The 21,804-nt window shown below is 44.8% G+C and overlaps 2 protein-coding genes across 11 annotated transcripts in view; one reads left to right on the forward strand and one right to left on the reverse strand.

Annotated features, from left to right (window-relative positions):
- NECAP2 (NECAP endocytosis associated 2) overlaps positions 1–21,804 on the reverse strand; it is a 96,273-nt gene that overhangs the window by 28,294 nt on the left and 46,175 nt on the right. The window lies entirely within an intron of this gene.
- Positions 1–21,804, forward strand: part of SPATA21 (spermatogenesis associated 21) — a 32,708-nt gene that overhangs the window by 684 nt on the left and 10,220 nt on the right. For 5 of the 10 annotated variants that reach the window (XR_004233376.1, XR_004233375.1, XR_004233374.1 and 2 more), the window contains exons 2-18: positions 748–912; positions 1,824–1,877; positions 2,112–2,371; positions 4,191–4,335; positions 9,714–9,755; positions 9,965–10,054; positions 10,243–10,323; positions 10,504–10,584; positions 11,039–11,128; positions 11,322–11,408; positions 11,572–11,649; positions 11,821–11,904; positions 12,085–12,168; positions 12,622–12,953; positions 14,386–14,506; positions 15,817–16,010; positions 17,166–17,314. Coding sequence is in view for 7 of the 10 variants with exons in the window: in XM_031962762.1 (XP_031818622.1) it covers positions 748–912; positions 1,824–1,877; positions 2,112–2,371; positions 4,191–4,335; positions 9,714–9,755; positions 9,965–10,054; positions 10,243–10,323; positions 10,504–10,584; positions 11,039–11,128; positions 11,322–11,408; positions 11,572–11,649; positions 11,821–11,904; positions 12,085–12,168; positions 12,622–12,953; positions 14,386–14,506; positions 15,817–16,010; positions 17,166–17,314 (2,137 nt within the window). In the remaining 3 variants the exon portion in view is untranslated. The remainder of the gene's footprint in view (positions 1–747; positions 913–1,823; positions 1,878–2,111; positions 2,372–4,190; positions 4,336–9,713; positions 9,756–9,964; positions 10,055–10,242; positions 10,324–10,503; positions 10,585–11,038; positions 11,129–11,321; positions 11,409–11,571; positions 11,650–11,820; positions 11,905–12,084; positions 12,169–12,621; positions 12,954–14,385; positions 14,507–15,816; positions 16,011–17,165; positions 17,315–21,804) is intronic. The other 5 variants (XM_031962767.1, XM_031962766.1, XM_031962765.1 and 2 more) reach the window with 5 other exon arrangements.

The following is a 21,804-nucleotide window of genomic DNA, read 5'->3' on the forward strand; positions in this document are numbered from 1 at the left end:
CTGTCACGAATTCACAAGTCACCTCACCTCCCTGGGATTCAGTTTCCCCATCTGTCAAAATAAGAGGGTTGGATTAGATCATCTCCCTTCCAGTTCTAACATTCTATGTTCTAAGATACATATGGCCCAAAATACACCCCATCTGTCACCCACATCCACCCAAGGGCCCCACGAACGTACACGAATGAATGCGCCTATAAGCACACTTACTTAAATCCATAAGCTCATAAACTTAAGTCTGGAAGGTCATCTGGTCCAACCTCCTCATCTTGTAGGTGAAGAACCGAGGGCCCAGAGGGTTGAAGTGCCTTGTCCAAAAACACACAAGTGGTAGACCTAGGGACTGACCCCCAGTTTTCAGACTCCAAACTCGGGTCTCACTGTAACCACGCAGCTTAATTCTATTTTATTTTCTTTTGGGGGTGGGGCAACAATTAGGATTAAGTGACTTGTCTAGAGTCACCCAGCTAGTAAGTATTTGAGGTTGGATTTGAACTCAGGTCCTCCTGAGTGCAGGGCTGGTGTTCTATCCACTGTGCACCTAGCTGCTCCCTTACTCTATTTTCTAAGGCCCTTTTCCAGCGTTCTAACATTTTTAGGTTCTGTGATTCTAGGACCACCCCTAGCTTGGAGTTCCAGAAACCCCAGCCCTCTTAGAGCAGGACAATTTTCCAGGATCTAGATGGTTTGCTCCAGAGGTGATTGGGTTTATGGAATGGACACCACCTTTTGGGGACTGTTTCCAAGGGAGCCCAGGTGCAGCGGCTGGCGCCTTCTCAGACCCCTATCCCAGCTCAGGGACAGCAACTGGCAGAGCTAGATGGTGTTCTGGAGCCCCCAGTAGCAACAGGCAGGAGGAATGTCAACTACAGTCGAGAGAGAGTTCCAAAAATCACACCAGGAGTTGGTCAGGTAATGCAGGGTGGGCACCTAAGTTGGGGAGCATCTGGGATCGGCCTCCACCCCTGCCGGTGCTCTCCGGCTCCATCAGTTCTCACTCACCAGCTGTGTCCTTGAGCGCTGAGTCTGGGGAAGGTGTCATCCACAGGGCATTCAGGCCAAGGCGGAAGGTGGTCGGGCCTCCTCCTTTGGTCCTAGGCTACCCGGTCCATGCGGACTCACGGTCCCTCTCCAGGCTTTGATAACCCCTCCTTCCCTATGGAGTCTGGGGGATAAGGGACCTGACCTAATTTATCATTCAGGTGTTAGTGACTAATGCTATCTTTCCATTCAATGACTCAGGGAGTATGTCAGTCTCTACAGGGCAAGGAGTAATGCCTTAGCCCCAGTGCCTTAGGCTTTCGTGGTGAAATTTCAGCTATCAGGGGCAGATCCAAAGAGAAGGGCAAGACACGGAAGCCAGCACAGGGCTCGGGGCGTTTGAGAGATGATGGAGGTGGGCAAGAGTCCTCCGGGAGACCAAGCCCGGATGGGTACCAATCTCCGCTGCTGGAGGGAGGACCCACGTGGATAAGATTTCAGGTCATTATCAAAGGGTGACGCCATCGCCCTCAACACCCCCGCATATCACAAGATGTAGGAATAGAAGGATCCTTGCAGAGGCTGAGATGGAGGAATTCCCCCAGGCTCATAGAGGTAGTAGTTGACAGGGCTGGGATTTGAACCCAGCACTTCTGACTTTCCATTCAGTGCTCTTACCACTGCACAGTGCCTCTGGGTGCATGTAACAGAAGTTGGCTCTGTTGACCAAGTCCAGGACTAAGGCAAAGCCGACCCTAGATTGCCGGTCTGCCCCTGGGAAACCCTCCCTTTCCCTTGCTCTCTGTTGGCCCCTCCTGAGCTCCAGCTCCTTCTCTCCTCAGATGGTGCTACACATTCTCAGCCTCATCTCAGAACAAGACAGAACTAATCTGAAGGTATTCTGCTCGCCAGGGGTCCCAGAGCCCCCCAAAGCACTCCCCTCCCCCAACACCTCCAACTAGCCCTCTCCCCTGATCTTCCTGCCCACCTCTGCTCGCCTCCCCCCAACCCTGCCCCAGAAGGGCTCCCCACTGGCCCATGGGCAGGGAGGCTCTGTTGGGGGCATCTGGCTGATTTCCCTCCATGAACCAGGAGGAGGCCAATATGCTTGGGGGGTGTCTCTCCTGCAGGGGCGGTATCCGTGGCTGGATTCCATCGGAGTCAGTGGTACCAGCAGGGAGCAAGTTGTGGCGAAGTCTCAGACCGGGAAACACTCGGATCTGTTCCAAGCCAGGGAGCAGGAGGCAGGAGCAGGAGGAGCAAGAGGGAGGCTGACTACATTGGCTCCTGGGGGGTCAGAGCAGACCCTGGGACGGGGAGAAGCAGCAGAGAAAGGGCCTTTCAATGACAGGGCTAAGGGAAGGCGGCCCCGCTCTGGGGCTGGGGCCGGGTGAGCTGAGAGGACTGGCTTCAAGGAAACTTCACCTCCAGGGCCCAACTTCTCTTCCCAAGGGTGACTGGAATGTCCTCTTCCCCCTGGGGAGGAGGGACCAAAAAGTCTGTGTGTGTATGTGTCCGTATGTGTGAGAACCTGTTTGGAAGTGTGAGTGCATGAAGGTACGTATCGCATGTAGTCATCCCTTCCACATCACGGTTTTCCCCACACGCTTCCTCTGCCGAGGATCGGTGCAAGAAAGAAAGTGGGAATCTTGGAGTTTTGTGGAAGCCACCGCGGACATGTGCAGGCCAACAGATGGCACAAAAAGAGTTTAGAAACTCAGAAATGCATAAAATATATGTATAATATTGCATCATATCAACCTATTTTATCGTTTAATGTGATACTAATTGAGACTTCCTCTCCAGTACAAAGGGAGGGCAGATTTTCCATGTCACAGGGATGCTGTGCCCTGACCCCATGATGTGGAAAGGATAATTATGTACGTGTGTCGGCATGTGTTCTACATGTAATGTCAGCATGTGTTGAGCTTTGTCGTGTTTGTGTATGTGCTCTCTCTCTGAGTGTGGGGCATTTCTTGGGGTGAAATTATAGTATATCTTACACGGATGTATGCTATGAAGGGCACCATAGTGTAATAGATAATGACTAACTCCCATTCTAGGAGAGAATGCATTCAAGACTGGGGGGAGAGGGGATGGGCCCAGCTGTATAAGTTATATGCAGATCAGTCCTCCCAGACCACTGCTGCCTTAGTACATTGGGAGCACTCACCTGTCACTTGATAAGCATTGGCTGAATTGGGAATTATCAATGCTCCTTTGAAATTGACCAATTGACCTTGAAATAGATTAAGCCCCAGACTCAAGGACCCTCAAAGGCTCTTTCTTTGTGGGCCTGGTGGAACACACTCTCAGGCTACTTGTCTTAGCTTTTTTCTGGCTGCACTTCAGGAAAAACAGGTTCTACATTGGTTCTTCCGGTGATCAAGGAATGGAGACTACTCAGCTATTGGTCTTGGGCAAGCTATTTGCCTTCAATGCCCCTAATCTCCAAAAAAAGGAGCTCAGACTCAAGTCTCAATCACCTCCCAGCTGTGACATTCTATACTCTGAGGATCTTCTCAGTTTTGACATACCATGTTCTAAGATGTTTCCCAGCTCTGACATCCTGGGTTCTAAGGGCCCTCCCAATTCTGACAGTCTATGCTCTTATGTTCAATTCCTAGTTTCATTATTTTCTGTTCTAAAGTGCTTCCCAATTCTGACATTTTGGGTTCTCTGTTCCAACTTGGACATCCTCTGTTGTAAGGTCCCTTCCATCTCTACCATTCTGTGTTCTAATAATAGTTCACATTTACACAGCAATTGTCTATTGAATACCTTGTAAGTGCAGAAAATACAATACTAGGAGCAGGCTATGTGCGACAGATTCTTGCCTTAATGGAATTTAATGGAATCTAATGAGGAAGATAATAATAAACACAGATAAAGAGAATACAAACCAGAATACTAAAACAGCAGAAAGGAAGGGATTATTATTCTCAAGTGGGTGATTGGGAAGACTCTTAGAGGAGGGGTTGGAGCTGGGGACTGAGGATGGAAGTCATCAGGGAGAGATGGAAGGGGAGGGCACTGCAGGGGAAGTCTCTCCTACTTTGAGGTTCCTGTCATGGAAGACCACTCTAAGCTTGCCTCTGTGCCCTGGAAGGGCATTACAGAGGAGTCACGGAACCCACAGCCTTGGGAGGCATCAGGTGGCCTGGAGAATAGGTTGCAGATGGTAACACTCAGGTGACTCTTTCCTCCAGGAAAGACTCTTTCCGCTCAGAAAAGGACAGGACGGAGTACATTTCAGTATCAGCATCAGCATCAACCACCATGAGCGTTCAGGGGTGTGAGGTTAAAGCCCAGCCTCGTTCTGAGAAGTCAGCAAAAGGATGTCATGAGAATCAAGTGAGTTTGCCCAGCCCAGTCCTGCAAGCTTCAGGGAACCTCTAGGTGATTCTAGAGCTCTGTGTGTATGTGTGTGGGTGTGGGTATGTAAATCAGGATAATACACAGAAGATTCCCTTTATTTTAAGCCAGAGCTAACCAACTTCTTATGACGTGCACCCACTACTTTTAGATCTGCCTTCCGGGGCTATCCAAATCTTCTCCCTCTTCCCTGGGACCATCCTTTCAATGCTAGGCAACAGCTTTCACTCAGTTCTCCTCCTGAGAATTCTCTTCTCCAGGCTCAGTTCTATCTACTAGTTGTGAGACCTGAGGCAAAATCCCTTGACCTCAACTGTACAATGGGGATCATAATAGTAGGAATCAAGTGAGATAACATTAGGAGAGTGCTTAGCACAGTGCAAGGCACGCAGTAGGTATTTTATTGATGCTTATTCCCTTCCTTCTTTGGGTGAGCTGGTTTTCAGATACTTCACCATCCCAGTAGTACTCTTCCGGACATTCTCTGGCTTATGAATGTTCTTGACATCTAGAAGTGAACACATTCTTCAGGTTGCTGAGCAGCACATCATCTAGACTTCTATTATGCGTTTTAAGACATACTTCTTTTGGCTACCAAGACACACTGTTGACTCATATACAACTCCCCTTGAATGTAAGCCCTCTTCATCAGTCATCATTATGTCAAAAATTTATCCATCTGCAAAGCCAAAAAGACCTTAGTTTGAATCCTACTTCTAATACTTATTGGTTATGTGCCTAGACAGGCAAGTCTAAGCCTTGGCTTCCTTGTCCATAAAATGGGACTTCTAATACCTGCAGTACCTAATTCACAGGGTTGTTGAGAAGCTTAAATGACAAGATGTCTAAAGTGAATTATAAACCTTAGAATGTGACATACATGTTAGTTATCAATACTATCATGGTGAAAATTAGTGTTATTATTTCATCTTTCTTTTTCTTTTTTTTTCTTTTCTTTTCTTTTCTTTTTTTTTTTTTTTTGATGAAGTTTGAGATAGAAATGGTCCTGGGACAACTTGTTAACCTGTTAAGATTCTTTCTAGTGAAGGGCTGAAACTCTGAGTTGATGCACTGAGATCGAACAACCAAGCATTTAAGGCTAACTACCATTTGGACAATACTCTATTAGCATATGCTTGGGAAAAAATATGCTTGCCTTTTCCACTATTCTGTGCTGATTCAATCTTTTGGTGTATACAGAGAATTGTGGGAAGGATTAGAGGGTAGAGTAAGACAAGCCAGGGTTACTTTGGTGGTAGAGGGAGAGAAGGAAGGTCCTGCGTCCATCCTGTTCACTTCTAACCCCTAAAGACCAAGAATAAAGAGCAAGAACTTTTGCTTATCCTGACTCTGGCTGATTCTAGGGTTTCCAGGATGCCAACACGGTCTTCACACTTTCATGTTTAATATTTTATGGAGTTTTGTCCTCCTGGGACAAAAGACCATTTTTTTTGTTGTTCTATGAGGTTTGAAAACTATAAGTATTTGGAATGACCACATCTACTAAAAACAAATTTTTAAAGATCCGTATTTCATCCAGGTGATTGTAGGCAAAACTTTGGTTTGTGATGATGTACTGACTCCAGTACAATTTACTGGTTGAGTTCCCTAAGGTACTTGGAGGGTCTATACTAGTGAAAACAGCTACCAGGGTGGTAGCTGTGTGAGTGAAGAGAAGAGATGCTGTGGAGCAAGAATGATGTTTTGAAAACAAATTGATATATGGGGTAGGTGCAAATGAGGAATCAAGGATGAAATTGAGTTTGTGAGGCTGGTGGTGATCATGATAATAAAAGGCATGTTTGGAAGACAGGTAGATTTGATGGGAAAGACAATGAATTCTGTTCCTGTTGTCCTCCAATCATTTCACTCAGTCATGTCACTCTTTGTGACCTCATTTTCTTGGTAAAGTTACTGGCATCAGATTGCCATTTCCTTCTCCAGCTCATTGGGCAGATGAGGAAACTGAGGAAAACAAGTGACTTGTCCAGGATCACACAGCTAGTAAGAGTGAAGATTTGTGCTCAGGAAGATGAGATTTCCTACCTCTAGGTTTGGCACTCGGCACTCTATGTGCTGCATCTTATTTTTGGACTTTTCAATTTGAGTTCACTATAGGATGTCAAATTTAAAATATTCAATAGGCCGTTGTTGATGAGGGGACTGAAACTCAAGGGATTAGGGCTCTCTCTATATATAGATCTTGGAGTCATCTGTAGAGGTGACATCGGCATACGTGGTGATGTTCCAATAAATACTCAAACTTTCCAGTTCCTCAATTCAATCCACTCATAATCTATTTTTCTACTCCATGTTAGATGCAAACAGAAATGATCATGTCCTTGATTCTAACATCTTAACATTTGCAAGTTTTCCACTTCCACAGTTAGGAATTCTCAAATTCCCTTATATTTTCTTTCTATGCCTTGTTGCTTTTAAACCTAGTCTTCAGTCTCACCATGACCTCCAGTCTTTCCAACCTGCAATACTTCCCCAGATACTCATTCTTGCTCAGATCATATTCTCTTTTTTTCCCATTCTAGACCCTTTGAGGAATCAGTTCAACTCTACACCATTCTCTATTTCAATCCCCTGTTCCTTTGTCCTATTGCCAGTCATTCCTTGTCCAAACCCAATCCCAGATTACTTCCCTCACCTGCCTCCTTTATTTCTATTACTATGCTATATTAGTTAACATTGCAAGAATTAACTATATTAGTTAACATCCCTCTGACAGCCCCTACTCTCTTTTCCTTTACTCCAAGCTCCAATAAAGAAGTGTCCTTTTTCCATCTCTCTAGTGTAAGTACTCTTAATCCCATTCCTTCCAGTAGATTCCCCACAACTAATTTTTTTTTATCTAAAATCCTTGTTAGATAAGTTTCTGAGGCACAAAGTATCTGAACACAATGTTTTAATAACAAAACTGGCAGGTAGCCAGTAAATCAGGACATCCCTTCCCTCAGTGATTAGTGATAAGTGAGTGATTTCTAGAGTTTTATTTTTATGATAAAAAAAGGAAAAAGTATATTCATAAGATTTAATATATTATTCATGACATTAATGATTATTCCTAAGATTTATAAGAACAGGGAAGTATAACAAAAACAAGGAGGCAAGTTGGTTTGCAATATTAGGTTACTGAGCATGTTTTGGGATGTTTCTAGGGTAGAATAACACTGGATTAAATATTTTATTGGGTTAAAGTGCATCCTATAATCTGTGAATTTTTTGAGGACATCTCTCAGTGGTCTCTTAAGAGATTGCTACTCTAGACCTAGGTAATTTATTGGAAAGAACAACTTGTAGTAGCAGGGGCTGATGCTGCTGGTAAGAGACATTTATTTTCCAGTTGCCAAAATAAGGAACTTTACCTTTTAAAAAAAAACAACAAAAAAACAAACCTCATGCTACTTAGTTTAATGCAGTGACTGTTTACTTCTACAAAGATATAGAGATATATATATTCTAAATTATCCACCAATAAGTAATAATTAGTAATAAAACTTTATCAACCTCATTATTTTCTTTTACCAAGCTTCCCTTGAGCTCTCTAATCATCAATTTTTCCCTTTCTACTGGTTCTTCCTTGGGAAGACACTCTCAAGTCTTCTCTATTCTTGGAGAACTTACTAAATCTTACCATAGCTCCATTCTATGTCTCCCCTCTCCTTCTCAGTTAGACCCCCCCTGAAAAAGGGGGTCATACCCAGCGTCTCCATTTCCTCTCTTCTCACTTTCCTCTCAATCCTCTGGGGAATGCAGCTGGAAATTCACTCTACTAATCAGATCAACAAAAATTTCTCTGTAACTTAGTCTTAAAGAACTGCCCTGAGGTGGGAAAGAGGCTCCATATTTTAAGGCTTTTTGTCAGCTGGAGAGTTTCCAAAGGGAAGTCTCGTAACAATTTTGTGAGGTGGGTGCTATTATTATCCCCAATGTACAGATGAGGAAAATGGGGCTAAAAAACATTAAGTGATTTGTTCAGGATCATGATAACTGGATTTGAATAGATGTTTTTCTAACTCTGAGTCCAACTGTCTACCCCACTACACCACGTAACTAAAGAAGCTGGGAATGGTTAAGCTGGAGAAGGGAAATCTTACAGGGAGAACGGAAATCTTACTTGGCTGTGTTCAAGTATTTGAAGGGCTGTTATAAGGAAAAGGAACTAGATTTATTCTGTTTGATCCAAAAGACAAAACCAGGAGCAATTGCCAAGAAGCAAATTTGAGACTGATGCCAGGAAAAACTTCCCAAGAGAACTGTGCAAAAGTGGAATGGGCTGCCTTAAATGCTCAGCCTTCAAGGAGAGGCTGGACAACCACTTGTTGGGTATGGTACACTGGGCATTCATTTTAGATTATGGATTGGACCAGTGGATAGAGCACCAGCCCTGAAGTCAGGAGGACCTGAGTTCAAATTTGAACTCAGACACTTAACACTTCCTGGCTGTGTGACCCTGGGCAAGTCACTTAACCCCAATTGTTTCAGAAAAAAAAAAAAAAGAATAAAGGAGCTGAAGAGCCCAACACCTGGGGAGTTCATTGTACTTAAAGATCATCCACGTGAATCTTAAGATTGACAAAGATGAAGGCAAGAGTACATAAGCCATTGAAAAAAGAAGGAGAGTAATTGGGATTCTACTAGAAAGCAGCAATGAGAATTTGGATATAAACCGATGGACTGCAATTCAAAAGAGGAGACATTGCTGAGCAGTGATTAAAAAGGGAGGGTCAGGCAGTGAACAGGGCACATGCTTGCTCTTTCTAACCCAAGGATGTCGGAGTTAATAAGAGGATAATCAGATTGCACTGGAGAGACAAACCCAGGAGGCAGTATTAGTAGGAAGCAAAGTTTCTGAGAATGTCCAGAGATGAAAAGAATGGGAGAAGATCAGGATGAAGGAGAGTGCCTTCCCATTAAAGTTGGAGATAAAGAAGGAAAAGACAAGAAGACAGACTAGAAAGAGTATTGGCTCTGAAGCCTGGGCTCACGTTCCCCCCACCGATCCTTTCTAGCAGGGACACCTCGGCTAAGTTATAGCATCTCCCTGGGTCTCATTTTCATCAGATATGAAGTGGGAAGGGGGATGGCTAAACTGGATAGAGATAAGAATATAGGGAGAGCAAGCAGGAAAGTGGGGTTTTTAACCTCACAGGAGGCAGGTCAGAAGGCCAGTGTTTTCGAGGTCTGGAAGAAGTAAGTGGAAACAACTGCAGATGGCATCATACAGGTAGGGTTGGATTCTGTGGTGGGGAGGGATACAAGGGCCAATAGTGATGACAGTTCACAGGGGCCTCAGTTGCTAATGAAATCCACAGCATTTTCATTCTGTTTTGTTTTTCTTTCCAAAGGAATACCTCCAATGCTCATTTTCCTCAACGGATAGGAACAAGGTATTAGAGGGCTTCTAGGGTCACAGGATAGTTCTTGATTGAGGATACTTGAAATTTAGGGATTGTTTTTAGGCTGGATGGATGGATGGATTATGGGATATGGTGTCTTGGGAGAACCAATGGCTACATTAAGCTAAGTGGCTTAAGTTGTACTGGGTCTCAAATTAATTTCCATGAGAAGCTCCAAAAATGTGTTTCAACTTTTCCAGGGACTTGGACATGGACTCAAGAAGACCAGAGGTGGAGGTGCAAGTCTCAAGTCTGGTATGGGAAGCCCTGGTCCCAGTGGCGAGGAACAGGTAAGTTGATGACAGGGTGAGATAATCTGGGTGGACGTCTGGATGGTGGTAGGTTGAGTAGAAGTCTGCTGTAGTGGCCAGGGCCATATATTAGGCTAAATAGGCTAGGGTACATATACTCAGTCTCCAATTAACTGGGCTGGACCCTAGAGAGGGACTTCCAAAACTGTTTGGATTCATTTCCTTAGGGACTAGGTCATGGATTCAAGAAGAGCAGAAATGGAAATTCAAGCGTCAAGTCTGGTGTGGAGAATTCTGGGGAAGAGCAGGTCAGTGATGGTCTGGATGGGTAGTGGAAGGTGGGAAGTTAAGTAGAAGCATGGGGCAGTGTCCAGGACCAGCCAGCAGTTATACCAGGATATGTGGGCTGGGACACACATTCAGTCTCCAATCAACGTGGCCGGGCCCTAGGGTGGGAACTCTAAAAATATATGAATTGACTTCTCCAGGTTCTAGTCCATGGATGCAAGAAGACTAGAGGTGGAAGTTGTGTTGTCAAGAATGGTATGGAGAGTATTGGGGAAGAACAGGTCAGTAGTGACAGGTAGAAGGTGAAATGGGTGGTGTCGGTGGTAGGAAGGGAAAGGCTTAGCAGAAGATGACCTGCTGTTCAGGACCAGCCAATGGCTATATTGGGTTAAGTGGGGTAGGATACATCAACTGGTTAGGGCCTTAGGGTGAGATTTCCAAAGATGGATTAACTTCCCCAGGAACTGGGGATACAAGACCCCGAAGTATTGAGGGCTAAGTCTCAGTTTTGATATGGAGACTGGCCCCAGTGGGAAAGACCAGGTAAACGGTGACAGGTAGTGTTCAGATAGCTTGAAGTGAGTGGTGGGAGTTTAAGTCAAAGCACGGTTTGATGTTCAAGGCTGGCCAGTGGTTAGACTGGGCTCTCGGGCACATCCATTCAACTCTGTCTCCAATCAACTGGGCTGGGCCCAAGGGTAGGACCTCCAAAGATGTTTGGATTAACTTCCCCAGGGATTGGGGCATAGGTTCAAGAAGACCAAAGGTGGCAGTCCGGCTGTCAAGTCTGCTGTGGAGAAATCTGTTCCTGGTGGGGAAGAGCAGGTGAGCTGGCGACAAGTTGGTAGTGAGAAAGTTTGGGTGAATGGTGGGAGGTTTAGTGCGAGCACAGCCGGTCTGGGAACCGCCAATAGTTATACTGAGCTAAGTGAACAGGGGGTCCATTCTCGGTCTCCAGTTGACTGAGCTGGGTCCTAAGGTAGGAATCCCCCAAGATGTACAGATTTAACATCCTCAGGGGCTGTCTGGATCTAAGAAGAACAAAAATGGAGGTTCGGCTGTCAAGTCTGGTGCAGAGTGTGCCAGTCCCAGTGGGGAGGAGCAGGTGAGTTGGGGACAGGTAGATGAGGTGAGACCTGGGTGGCTGGCTGCAGGTGGGTGGCTGTTCTGGCCAGCCGCAGGCTAAGCGGCCTAGGCTGTCCACGCTCAGTCTCTAATCAACAGGGCTAGGCTCTAGGTTGGATCTCTAAAGATGATTAACTTCCCAGGGATCCAAGAAGACCAGAGGCGGAAGCACAACTACCAAGAGTGGTATGGAGAGCGCTGGTCCCACTGGGGAGGAGCAGGTGAGCGGGGGACCGGTAACGGGGGGATGATCTGAGTGGAAATTTAGCAGAAGCACAGTCTGGTGTCCAGGGCCAGCCAATGGCTATATTGGGCTACACATCTTCAGCCTCCAATCAGTTGGTTTGGGTCCTAGGTGTGATGTCTAAAGGTGTATAAATTAACTTCCCCAGGGACTACGGCCTGGATACAAGAAGAGCAGAGGTTCAGCCGCTAAGTCTGCTATGGAGAAAAGCAGTCCCAGCGGGGAAGAGCAGGTGAGTGATGTCCCATCACACGTCAGATGGTCTGTGTTGTCGGAGGGAGGTGGCAGAGGGTTTGCTCCCCAGGGCCAGCCAGGGGTCATGGTGGGCTAAAGGGGCTACGTTATACACATTCAATCAGTGAGTGGAGCTTTAGGGTGGGACTTCCAAAGATGCGTGGATTAACTTCCACAGGGACTGGGGTACAAGAAGACCAGAAATGGAGGTTCAGCTGTCAAGTCTGGCACAGAGAGCTCTGGTCCCAGTGTTGAGGAGCAGGTGAGCAGCGGCAGGTGGATGGTATGAGCGTGAGAGCTGGGAGAAAGCGTGGTCATGGGGTCTAGGGCCATCTCATAGTCACACAGTAGGCTCTGTCAGCTGGTTCCCACAGGCTCAGCTACCACATGACCCAGCTGTGTTTTTAGCTTCCTCAGGGACTAGGGTCCGTGCTCTGGAAGACCAAGGGAGAAGTTCCATGTCTCAGGTCTGATAAGGAAAGTTTATTCCCAGTGGGGAGGAGCAAGTCTGTGGTAGACAGAATGAGACGGACAGAGTGAGACGGCCTGAGTGGATGACCGGGCGGTTTAATAGAATGTGGGGGTGGATTCACCTTGGGATTCAAGACCACCAGGACCTTGACCTTCCATGAACTATCAGAGCCCCAGCAGGATGGGAGTAGGGATGGAGAGTGAGTGGGGCTCAAGTACAGATCCCTGGCTTTCTTATTAATAGCTAGAGTCACCAGACCAGGCCTTTATGGATCAGCAGGCCGAAGACAAAGCGGAACTGATGGAGAAGGAACTGGCAGGCCCAGATCACATGGGGCAACCAGGAACACCAAACTCCCAGGACAGCCAAGTCCCTCAGAACATCTGGATACCCTCCCTGAAAGCTGAGGAAGACTCAGAGCAGCTTGAGGACAACACTCCGGACCAAAGCATCCACCTGAGATCTGAGGATGATGAGGGGTCCTCCCTGCTGCCTACACCACTGCCCATGGAGAGAGCCTCATCGAACAGCTCCTACACCCAGCGCAGCCCAACACCCTTACAGCCTGAGGTGGGGTGAGTGAGTCTCCAACCATCTGTTTTACTGATTCTCTGCCCAGCCACCAACATCACTCAAGGGCCAGGGGCCTGCAGAGGGGCTGACCATCCAGCCTGGCTCAGGAAGACCTGGGTCTCTCGGAAAGGGGCTTAAAAGTTCCCACTTCAATAGTAGTCCCCATTAAGATTTTAAAACATTCTATTGCTATTTTTTGTTTTTAGATCAACTTAATTCCCCAATGTATCCCTCCCTCTCTCGCTTCCCACGAACCTTATAATAAATACAAAAACAAAACAGAAAAAAAAGCAGTTCAGCAAAACTAACCAATACACCAACCAAGTACTACAGTGCATGCGTTTGTTCCTCATCCATAGTCTCCCATTTTTGCAAAGATGAGGGAGTAGTAGATTTTCATTTCTAAAATCTCCCATTTATAGAGAATTTTCTTTACATAAGATAAGGACTAACTGGTAGGAAAAGGAGGAAAAGAGAGGAAGTAACATTCTCAGGATAACACAGCGAGTAAAGGAGGAAACCAGGGATGCACACCTGGGATACTATCAAATAAGAGGCCTTCAGGAAGCAAGCTGGGGAGGATGATGAAGGAAAGGGAGAATCATAGATCTTAGAGCTGGAAGGAACTTCAAATAACCACAGCCTGAAATCCAAATTCCACATGGGGTAGACAAAAAAGCACTAGAATCGTACTCAGAGGCCTCAGTTTTGAATTCGAATTCTGATGGTTCATAGCTGTGTCCCCTGAAATCAAATCCCCGGATCTCTCTGGACTTTCCTCGTCTCTTCCTGTGAACTTAGAGTTGTCAGAGAAGCGATATGAGAAAGTACCTCCCCCTTCTTTGCAAAATTAGGGTCTGTAGAAGTGGAGCATAGAATATAATAGGATTTTTTCTATTTCAATTGCTGAAACTTGTTTTTCCCTTTTGTTTTAATTCTTTATTTTAAGAGATAGCTTTCTGGGAGACAACATGGTGGGGATTGTATTGGGAAATGTATATGATAATAAAAAGAAATGATTGCAATAACATTTATTTTTAAGTAAGCAAAATTAACTATAAAAATTCAGAAAGGTTGAGTTAGACCAGAGCTTCTTAAACTTTTCTATTCTTCTCAACCCCAGTTATATAGGTATATAAAATAGGTATATAAATCAAACATTTACTGACAATAAATCATAATTTTGCAACTCTCATATTCAGTGACGAGATCCCATATGGACTGCAAACCACAGTTTGAGAAGCTGGGGGCTAGTTTCTTTCAGCTCTAAACACGGTGATGTTAATCCCACCTACCATATCCTTAACAAGTGTTCAATTATAACCACCAGCTTATTGCCCACCACCAAGGCACTTTTGACTTTGCAATCTCCTCGTCCTGCTGTGTTTAGAAGAGACCAGGCTGACATTGTGCCTTTGACCCCTCTTTGCTTAGGGAAGAGGGTCCTAAGGCCCAGCTGGTACAAAGCCCAGCAGTGCCTCCTATTCATCGTCCAGGTAAAATAGTCCCAACAGAGAAGGATGACAGGGAGGAAGAGACTGATGAAGACTGGAAGGTAAAGGGGGGACTCTGGGGTGAAAGGTTGGGAAGGATCTGGAGGGCTCAGTTAGGGAAGAGCTTGGGATGAGAGCTAGCAGGCACCAGCCTTTTTACCTAGCAGGCACCAGTGTACCTTAGGTCACTTACACCCAAGGAAAAATCAGAGGGGACTCACTTAGCTTTTAATGAAGACCCTAGAGAAGGCAGAACCAATTTCCAGGTTTTCAAAATTGCCATATTTCCCTCCAAACGCTTCTGCCAAACTAGTGCTGGGAAAAGGCCTGGGTGTGGAGCCAGGAGGTGTGAGGTCTGGGCAGAATCTTAGCTCTGATATTAACATTTGGGTGGGCTTGAACAGGTGTTTGGAGCCCTCTGGGTTCCAAGGGCCCTCCCAGCTCTGACATCCTGTGTTCTAAGGGACTTTTTAAGTCCTGCTTATTGTTTCCAAAGTCCTTTTTAGCTCCAATTTATGTTATAAGAGTTCTCCCAGCTCTGACACTTTATGTTCTGAGGACCCTTCTAATTTTGACTTTTAGTCTTGTAAGGGCCCTCACAACTTTGCATCCTATGTTCTAAGGATCCTCCCAGCTCTGACATTCCCTGTTCTAAGGGCCTTCCCAGCTCTGAAATTCTATGTTCCAAGGACTCTCCCAGCACTGACATTGAGTTCTAAGTACTCTCTTAGCCCTGACATCCTGTGTTCTAAGGGACTTTTTAGTCCTGAATATTGTGTTCCAAAGTTCTTTCTAGCTTTAATTTATGTTCTAAGATTTCTCCCAGTTCCAATACTTTATGTTCTAAGGACCTTTCTAGCTCTGACATCCAGCATTCTTCTGACATCCTGGGTTCTAAGGACTCTCTCAGCTCTGACATTCTGGGTTTATTCTGGGTTTTAAGGGCCCTCTAACTTCTGACATTCTCTGTTATAAGGGCCCGTCCAGTTTTGACATACTCATGCAGGAATTCCCTAAACTAATGAAATCATGAGTCTTGTTCCTATCCAAGGACCACAGAAGGGAAGTATGACTTGCCCAATGTTGCAAGATTAATGAGCAAAGAGAATTTCAGCCCAGGACTTCGGATCCACTTGACCTACTGGACATACCAGCTTAATCCTTGATCTGGGGAGTAATGTCAGGGAAAATGAGGATAAGTGAGAAGGGGAAATGATAGGAGGAAAGACTGGTTTTCAGAGGAGAGAGGGTATTAAGGAACTCAAGGAAGATGGGAATTGCCTCAATTATAAAGCAATACTCTTCTGACCTCTGGAGATGAGCAAGTCCTTGGAAAAGAGGGAGCCAGCTTTCATGAAATGTCTTCTTGCAGGAAGAAGAAGAATCCTTTTTAACTTGGCAGCTGCAGGCCTGGGGCAGCACATCCTGGAGGTCAGCTGTGTCCCTGAACTTAGCATCCAGCCCCACCCAGGCCTCGAACTCCCCAGTAGTTCCAAGCAACCCAGAAAAGAATTGGAAGAAGGCAGAGCTGCATCGGAATTTGGACAGGCCAAACAGCAAGACTCGGTAGGAAGCCCTAGCTTGAGACATCCTTTGTCTGCTCGACTTCGGGCCCCTCCTGCCTTGGCTCAGTCCCTAGCTCATGTTAAAGCTGCTTGCCTTTGGAGTGATGATGGGAGCTGGGGGGCGGGGAGGGCAGAGTAGAGAGGATAGACAGGTCGGGGATATCCGGAGGGCCCTGAATGTGAGGGGCAGGAACCTCACCCCATATGACTCTAGCAATCTGTTCCTCTCTTTCCTTTGCTCGTCCCCCTTCTCTTACTTAGATCCCTTGAGCTTCTCTTTCCCTAAATGATGTATATCTTTTTTTCATTCCTTGTCCTTTTTTTTGGCCATGCACTCTGTTTCCTCTCTCCTTCCTTACCCATGTGTGTCTCCCCGTTCTTTATCTTTCCCTCTCTCGACTTTCCTCTGGCAGTTCTTGCCTTATTTCCAAGGTCTGTGTTTCAATCGTTGTCTCTTCTCATCTATCTCTTTCTTCTCTATCATTCTTCTTTTGACTCTTCCTCTTTATGTTTCCATCTCACTTTCTGACCTTTTTCTTCCTCTCTCTCTTTCCCTCCTTTGTTCCATTTTTCTCCTCTCCTCTTTGTCTTTTTCTCCAACTCCTTCCTCTTTTTTTCTCCTCTTCTCTCTCCTTTTCTGTCCTCCAGACATTCTTCTATTTTTCTCCTCTCTTCTATTTTTCTTTCTTCTTCTTCTTTTAAAAATACTATCCCTCCCTGGGGGCAGCTAGTTGGCACAGTGGATGGAGCACCAGTCCTGAAGTCAAGAGGCTCTGAGTTCAAATCTAGCCTCAGACACTTCACACTTCTTAGTTGCATGACTCTGGGCAAGTCACTTAACCCCAATTGCCTCAGAAAAACAAAAACAAAAACAAAACAAACAAAAAATCCCTCCCCTTCTTTGTCCTGACTTTCTCCCCCCCTCTCCAATTTCTCCCCCTCTTTAGCTCTCTCCTCTACCTCTGTCTTTCTATCTTCTCTTCTTTATCATTCTTCTCTCCCAATCTATCTCAGATCACTCAGGAGTTCTTGGTACTCTCATTAGTTCAAGGACCTTAGCCTGATTGGGTGGGCAAGGTTTCTGTCTGGACAGAAGCCTGGACTTCTTTTTTTCTTTTCACATGACCTCCTTCCTCCTGACTTTCCCTGTCCCCAGGTCTGTGGCCGCCTCCACAATAAGAAGGATGGAGGCTGCGGCTCGGCCTGTTGCCTCCCACATTTACAGAAAGGATAGTGACCCTGTTCCTGTTGCTTCCAATTTCAAGGAGTGGAAGGATGAGGTTCTCACTCAGAAGCAAGAGGAAGGTGAGGGATTTAGGACCGGGTTGGGCTTTGAATGGGGCAGGGGCGGGAGGGGAGCAGTGAGGAGGAAGCATGTGGTCCAGAAGACCACTTTTGATTTAGAGTCAAACTTGGACCTGAGCGCTGGCTTTGCTTATTTGTAATCTGTTGCCATGACACCCAAGAAAAGTGACTTCTGGAATCAACTGCACCAGCTCCAGTCTTGGAAGCTTATCAATCAAAATCCTTATTACAAAAATCTCAAGTCACTAATGTTTGCCCTCCTGGACACCCAGAGACTTCTGTAGGACCTTTAGGATTGGCTTATTTCTACTGGCACTATTCATTCCCCTGTAATTAGCAAAATAGCAAGGTAAAGGGGAGCAAGGTAAAGGTGGTGCAGTGATTACCCTTGCCCTGGAGTCAGGAGAATCTGAGTTCAAATCCAGCCTCAGACACATACTAACTTTGTGACCTTGGTCAAGTCACTTAACTCTACTGATTCCACAAAAAATAGTAAGATAAGAAACAGAGAACAGATTTATTAAGAGGAATAATAAGGACAGGAAAGACTTGTTGCTAAGTTTAAATAACAAGGGGAAAAGTTTCATTTGAATCTATCCAGTCACCATCAGCTCACAAAGTCAGGTAGAAATATCCCAGTTAAGATTGGAATCATAGATCCTTGAGCCTGTCTCCCCATTTTCAGAAGAAGTACTTCCTCTGATTCAAGGTCTGCTGCTGTCATAGCTCTGGGTCAATCACTGATGTTGCCTTTTGGCCACAACTACTTTTCAACAAGGCCCTGTAGCTCCGGGAATTCCTTGACTCTAACCCAGGGGGGGCTACTTTCATCTGCTGCTTCTTGCTTATATCCCACATTACCCCCATTCAGAAGTTTCTTCTTCCAGCTTCCTCCAAGCAACTGCTGCATTGTGGACCTTAGCATTATTTCCCAGTATTCCATGTTTCCTCCTTCCTCCCCGCAGTAAACAATTTGACTCCTTGCAAATTGAAGCAGATGATTATGTACGGTCTGTAGGTACCCATTATGTAACATCCTTGTAGACAGAGTAGAGGTTTATGCAATGCATATGACAGACAACAGTGATGCAAAAATACCAACAGAATTATATGAATACTGTGCCTAGCATTCTGGGTATTCTGTACCAGCAAATGCTACTGAGCTTCCTGAGTGACCTCATGATCTCTCAGTTTGGTTCCTGGCCAAATCATCCGGATACTTCTGTGGTGAACCCCTAATATGTCTTCATAATCTGGCTGTGACCCCACGTCCTCAGGTCCCTTGGCCTGAAAGTCCCAACTCTGGACCCATGAACAGTCTAGTCAAGTCAATAAGTATTTATTAAGCTCCTACTATTTTCCATCTGGTCAAGTCAATAAATATTTATTAAGCTTTTCTACTATTTTCTATCTAGTCAAGTCAATAAGTATTTATTAAACTCCTACTATTTTCCAGACTAAATTCTGGGGAAACAAAGAAAGGCAAAAGACAGCCCCCCACACATACCCTGTTGTTACAGAACTCACAGTCCAATGCAGGAGATAAAATGTAAACGATGATGATATAGACAGGATGGATTAGAAATAACAGAGAGGGGCAGCTAGGTGGTGCAGTGGATAGAGCAGCTACCCTGAAGTCAGGATGACCGGAGTTCAAATCTCGTCTTAGACATTTAACATTTCCTGGCTGTGTGACTCTGGGCAAGTCACTTAACCCCAATTGCTTCAGCTGCAAAAAAAAAAAAAAAAAAAAAAAAAAGAACAGAGAGGAGGCACTAGAACTAAGAGACTGGGAAAGGCTGCTTTTGAAGGTAGGGTTTTATGTAGGCTAAGAGCTGTCTCTTGCTCCCAGTATCAGTCTGTATTCCCTTAATGCAAGAGTAGCATGAGTCAGTAGCAGTAGGAGAGACCCTGATCCCTGAATTCAAGGTCTTGCCCTTTGGCAAAAATTCCCCCATAGGCTGGGAAAGACTTGGTATCACTGCCAGTGCCCAGAGTAATACCAAAGTCTTCCTTCCATCTCCATTCAGATTTTGACTCAGATCTGCCACTTTGAGGATCATTATCTCGGATTCTCTGTCCATCAGGACCTGATGAACAAGATCTTCTTGGGAGGCACAATTCCTTGACTCTCCTGTTTTCTTTGCCAAGGATTCTGAAACAATCTTTTATAAGAGACAAAAGATTATAATGTATCACCTTTTGGGAGCCACATATAATTCTCTGGAGCTATTTTGTAACCTGCCAAACTTTTTAGTCTTTCTCTTGCTTGCCATGTGGTTGGTCTCCCAGCTTGTGTTTTCCTGGGATAATAAGAATTGATGATGGGATTTGATGTCTTAGTTCTTGACCATATGTTGAAGCACTTTACTATTGTTTGTTCTTTTTGAACTCTTAAGAACAAAGACCGTAGCTAGAGTGTAGCTTTCCTGCAGTCGATCTAGGGACAAAGTAAATCAGTGGAAAGTTGCAGAAAGACAAATTTAAGCCCAGTACTAGGAAAAACCTCCTGAATGTTATAACTTTTGATGTGCCAAAGGAGGGAGTGAGTTCTCCCTCCGTGGTGGTGTTCAAGCTGAGGTTGGATGATGGTTTTTTAGCTACCTTTTCACTCTGGATAGGCTGTGATGGCTGTGAAGGTCTCTTCTAGCTCACAGATTCTGAGATGGGATGAGCTACAAGAACAGCAGCTCCATGTTATTATCCCTCCCTGTCTGCCTGGGCTGCACTCTCTCATAACAGCAAACAGCAGGGATCCTAACGCTGCTGCTCTCCTGTAGTTGCACCTTAAGCTCTGTGTTCTCATAAAGCCGGCTCAGGAGTGATGGTTTTTTCCAATAGGATGGGTGGCTCTGTTGTGAAATGGTATGACCTACAGCAAAGGGAAAGGGATTCCTCTCCCAAGGGGTGAGGAAATAGTATGACCCACAGCAAAGGGAAGGGGATTCCTCTCCCAAGGGGTGAGGAACAATTCCATAAGCTGGACTCTTCTTCCATAGAAAGCACTCTTCTTGATTTCTGGAGCTCACACTGCTCAAGGTGTCGCCCTAGGGGTTATATATGTCCTGCTTTTAAAGGCCATACAGAGGTATGGCTGATCCTTGAGCCTATCCTGTCACATTCAATGAAATCCTTCACTCCTCTGAAAGGACTAACATGGTATAAGCATTTTTTTACATTTCAAGGAAACCCCTTGCCCCTTGCAATGTCTAATTTTGTCAACATTTCATTACTCGGTCCATCAATTAACATTTATTAAGTACCTAACTATGTGCTAAGCACTGGGGATTAGAAAAAGAGACAACTCCCCCCCCCAAAAAAAAATATTCTTGAGCCTCAAGGAGCTTATAATCTAATGAGCTTATAATCAAATAGTGCAGAAAAAGCTCTGCGCAAGATAAATAAGAAATAATTAACAAAGGAAAAGTACTGAAATTAAAAGATTTTGAGAAAGACTTCCAATAAAAGATGGGGTTTTATTTGAGACTTTAAAAAAGCCAGGGAGTTCAGTTTTGGTGTATTGTTATTTGCCCTTTAAGGTTCTGTATTTTTATCAAATGAGCTGGAAGATATTCAGTTGTCTAGAGTTTTCTTGATCAACTTTACTCCTCCTGAAATCCTGCCCCTCCTAAACAAACAAACAAACAAGCAAACAAAACAAGAAAACCACACAGAATTTCATCTGACTTCCCTGGAGTAGAGTTAGAGACCCTGGATTTGAATCTCTGTACAAGTTCTGCTTTGGTAACTATGGAGTTAGTCATTTTCCCTTTCCAGTGCTACTCTTCATTTATGAAATGAGACAATTAAGCTAGATGATCTCTAAGATTCCCTCCAGCTCTGAATCTCTAATCCCATGATTTTAGATCACCGATTCTTTGGGTCTCTGTTTTTCCATTTGTAAAATGAGGGAAATAAAAATTACAATACATACCTCGGAAAACTGTTATGAGGAAAAGTGTTTTTAAAAGTGTTACAGAAATATGTTTTTATGATTCTAATCCTAGATCATTTGAACTCATAATCCTTTCTATCCCAAACCATTATCCTTACTTTCTACTTTTTGCCCCTTCCTCGTGGTCACAAATTGGCAAGAGGAAAAAATAAGATCTAAGTACTGAAAGATAACAAGGACATCTTATCATATATCAAAATATATAGCACCCAGATTCCCCATTATGTAGACTTCCCTCAAAAAGTTCCATATTTGCATTATCTGTGGATCGGCATCTGCTCAAAAGCATAGCTCACGAGCCCCCACTGATGTGTTTTCATTTGCTAGCCTAACCAGAGTACAGATTAATTCACAGTAAAAGATAAGTAATTTAACAATATAGTAAAACAAAGGTAAAGAAAAATTGCCCCACATCATCATATACACATAGAGGAATGAATTCTCTTCTTTTGCACTTGACCATCAATGAAGGGGAGGGCACATAGAAGGCCAAGGGACATGCAGGAAGGAGCATATGTAAGGATTATGTTTGGCC

The sequence above is a fragment of the Sarcophilus harrisii genome, chromosome 3, assembly GCF_902635505.1.
Source record: "Sarcophilus harrisii chromosome 3, mSarHar1.11, whole genome shotgun sequence".
In the NCBI taxonomy this organism is placed as follows: domain Eukaryota; kingdom Metazoa; phylum Chordata; class Mammalia; order Dasyuromorphia; family Dasyuridae; genus Sarcophilus; species Sarcophilus harrisii.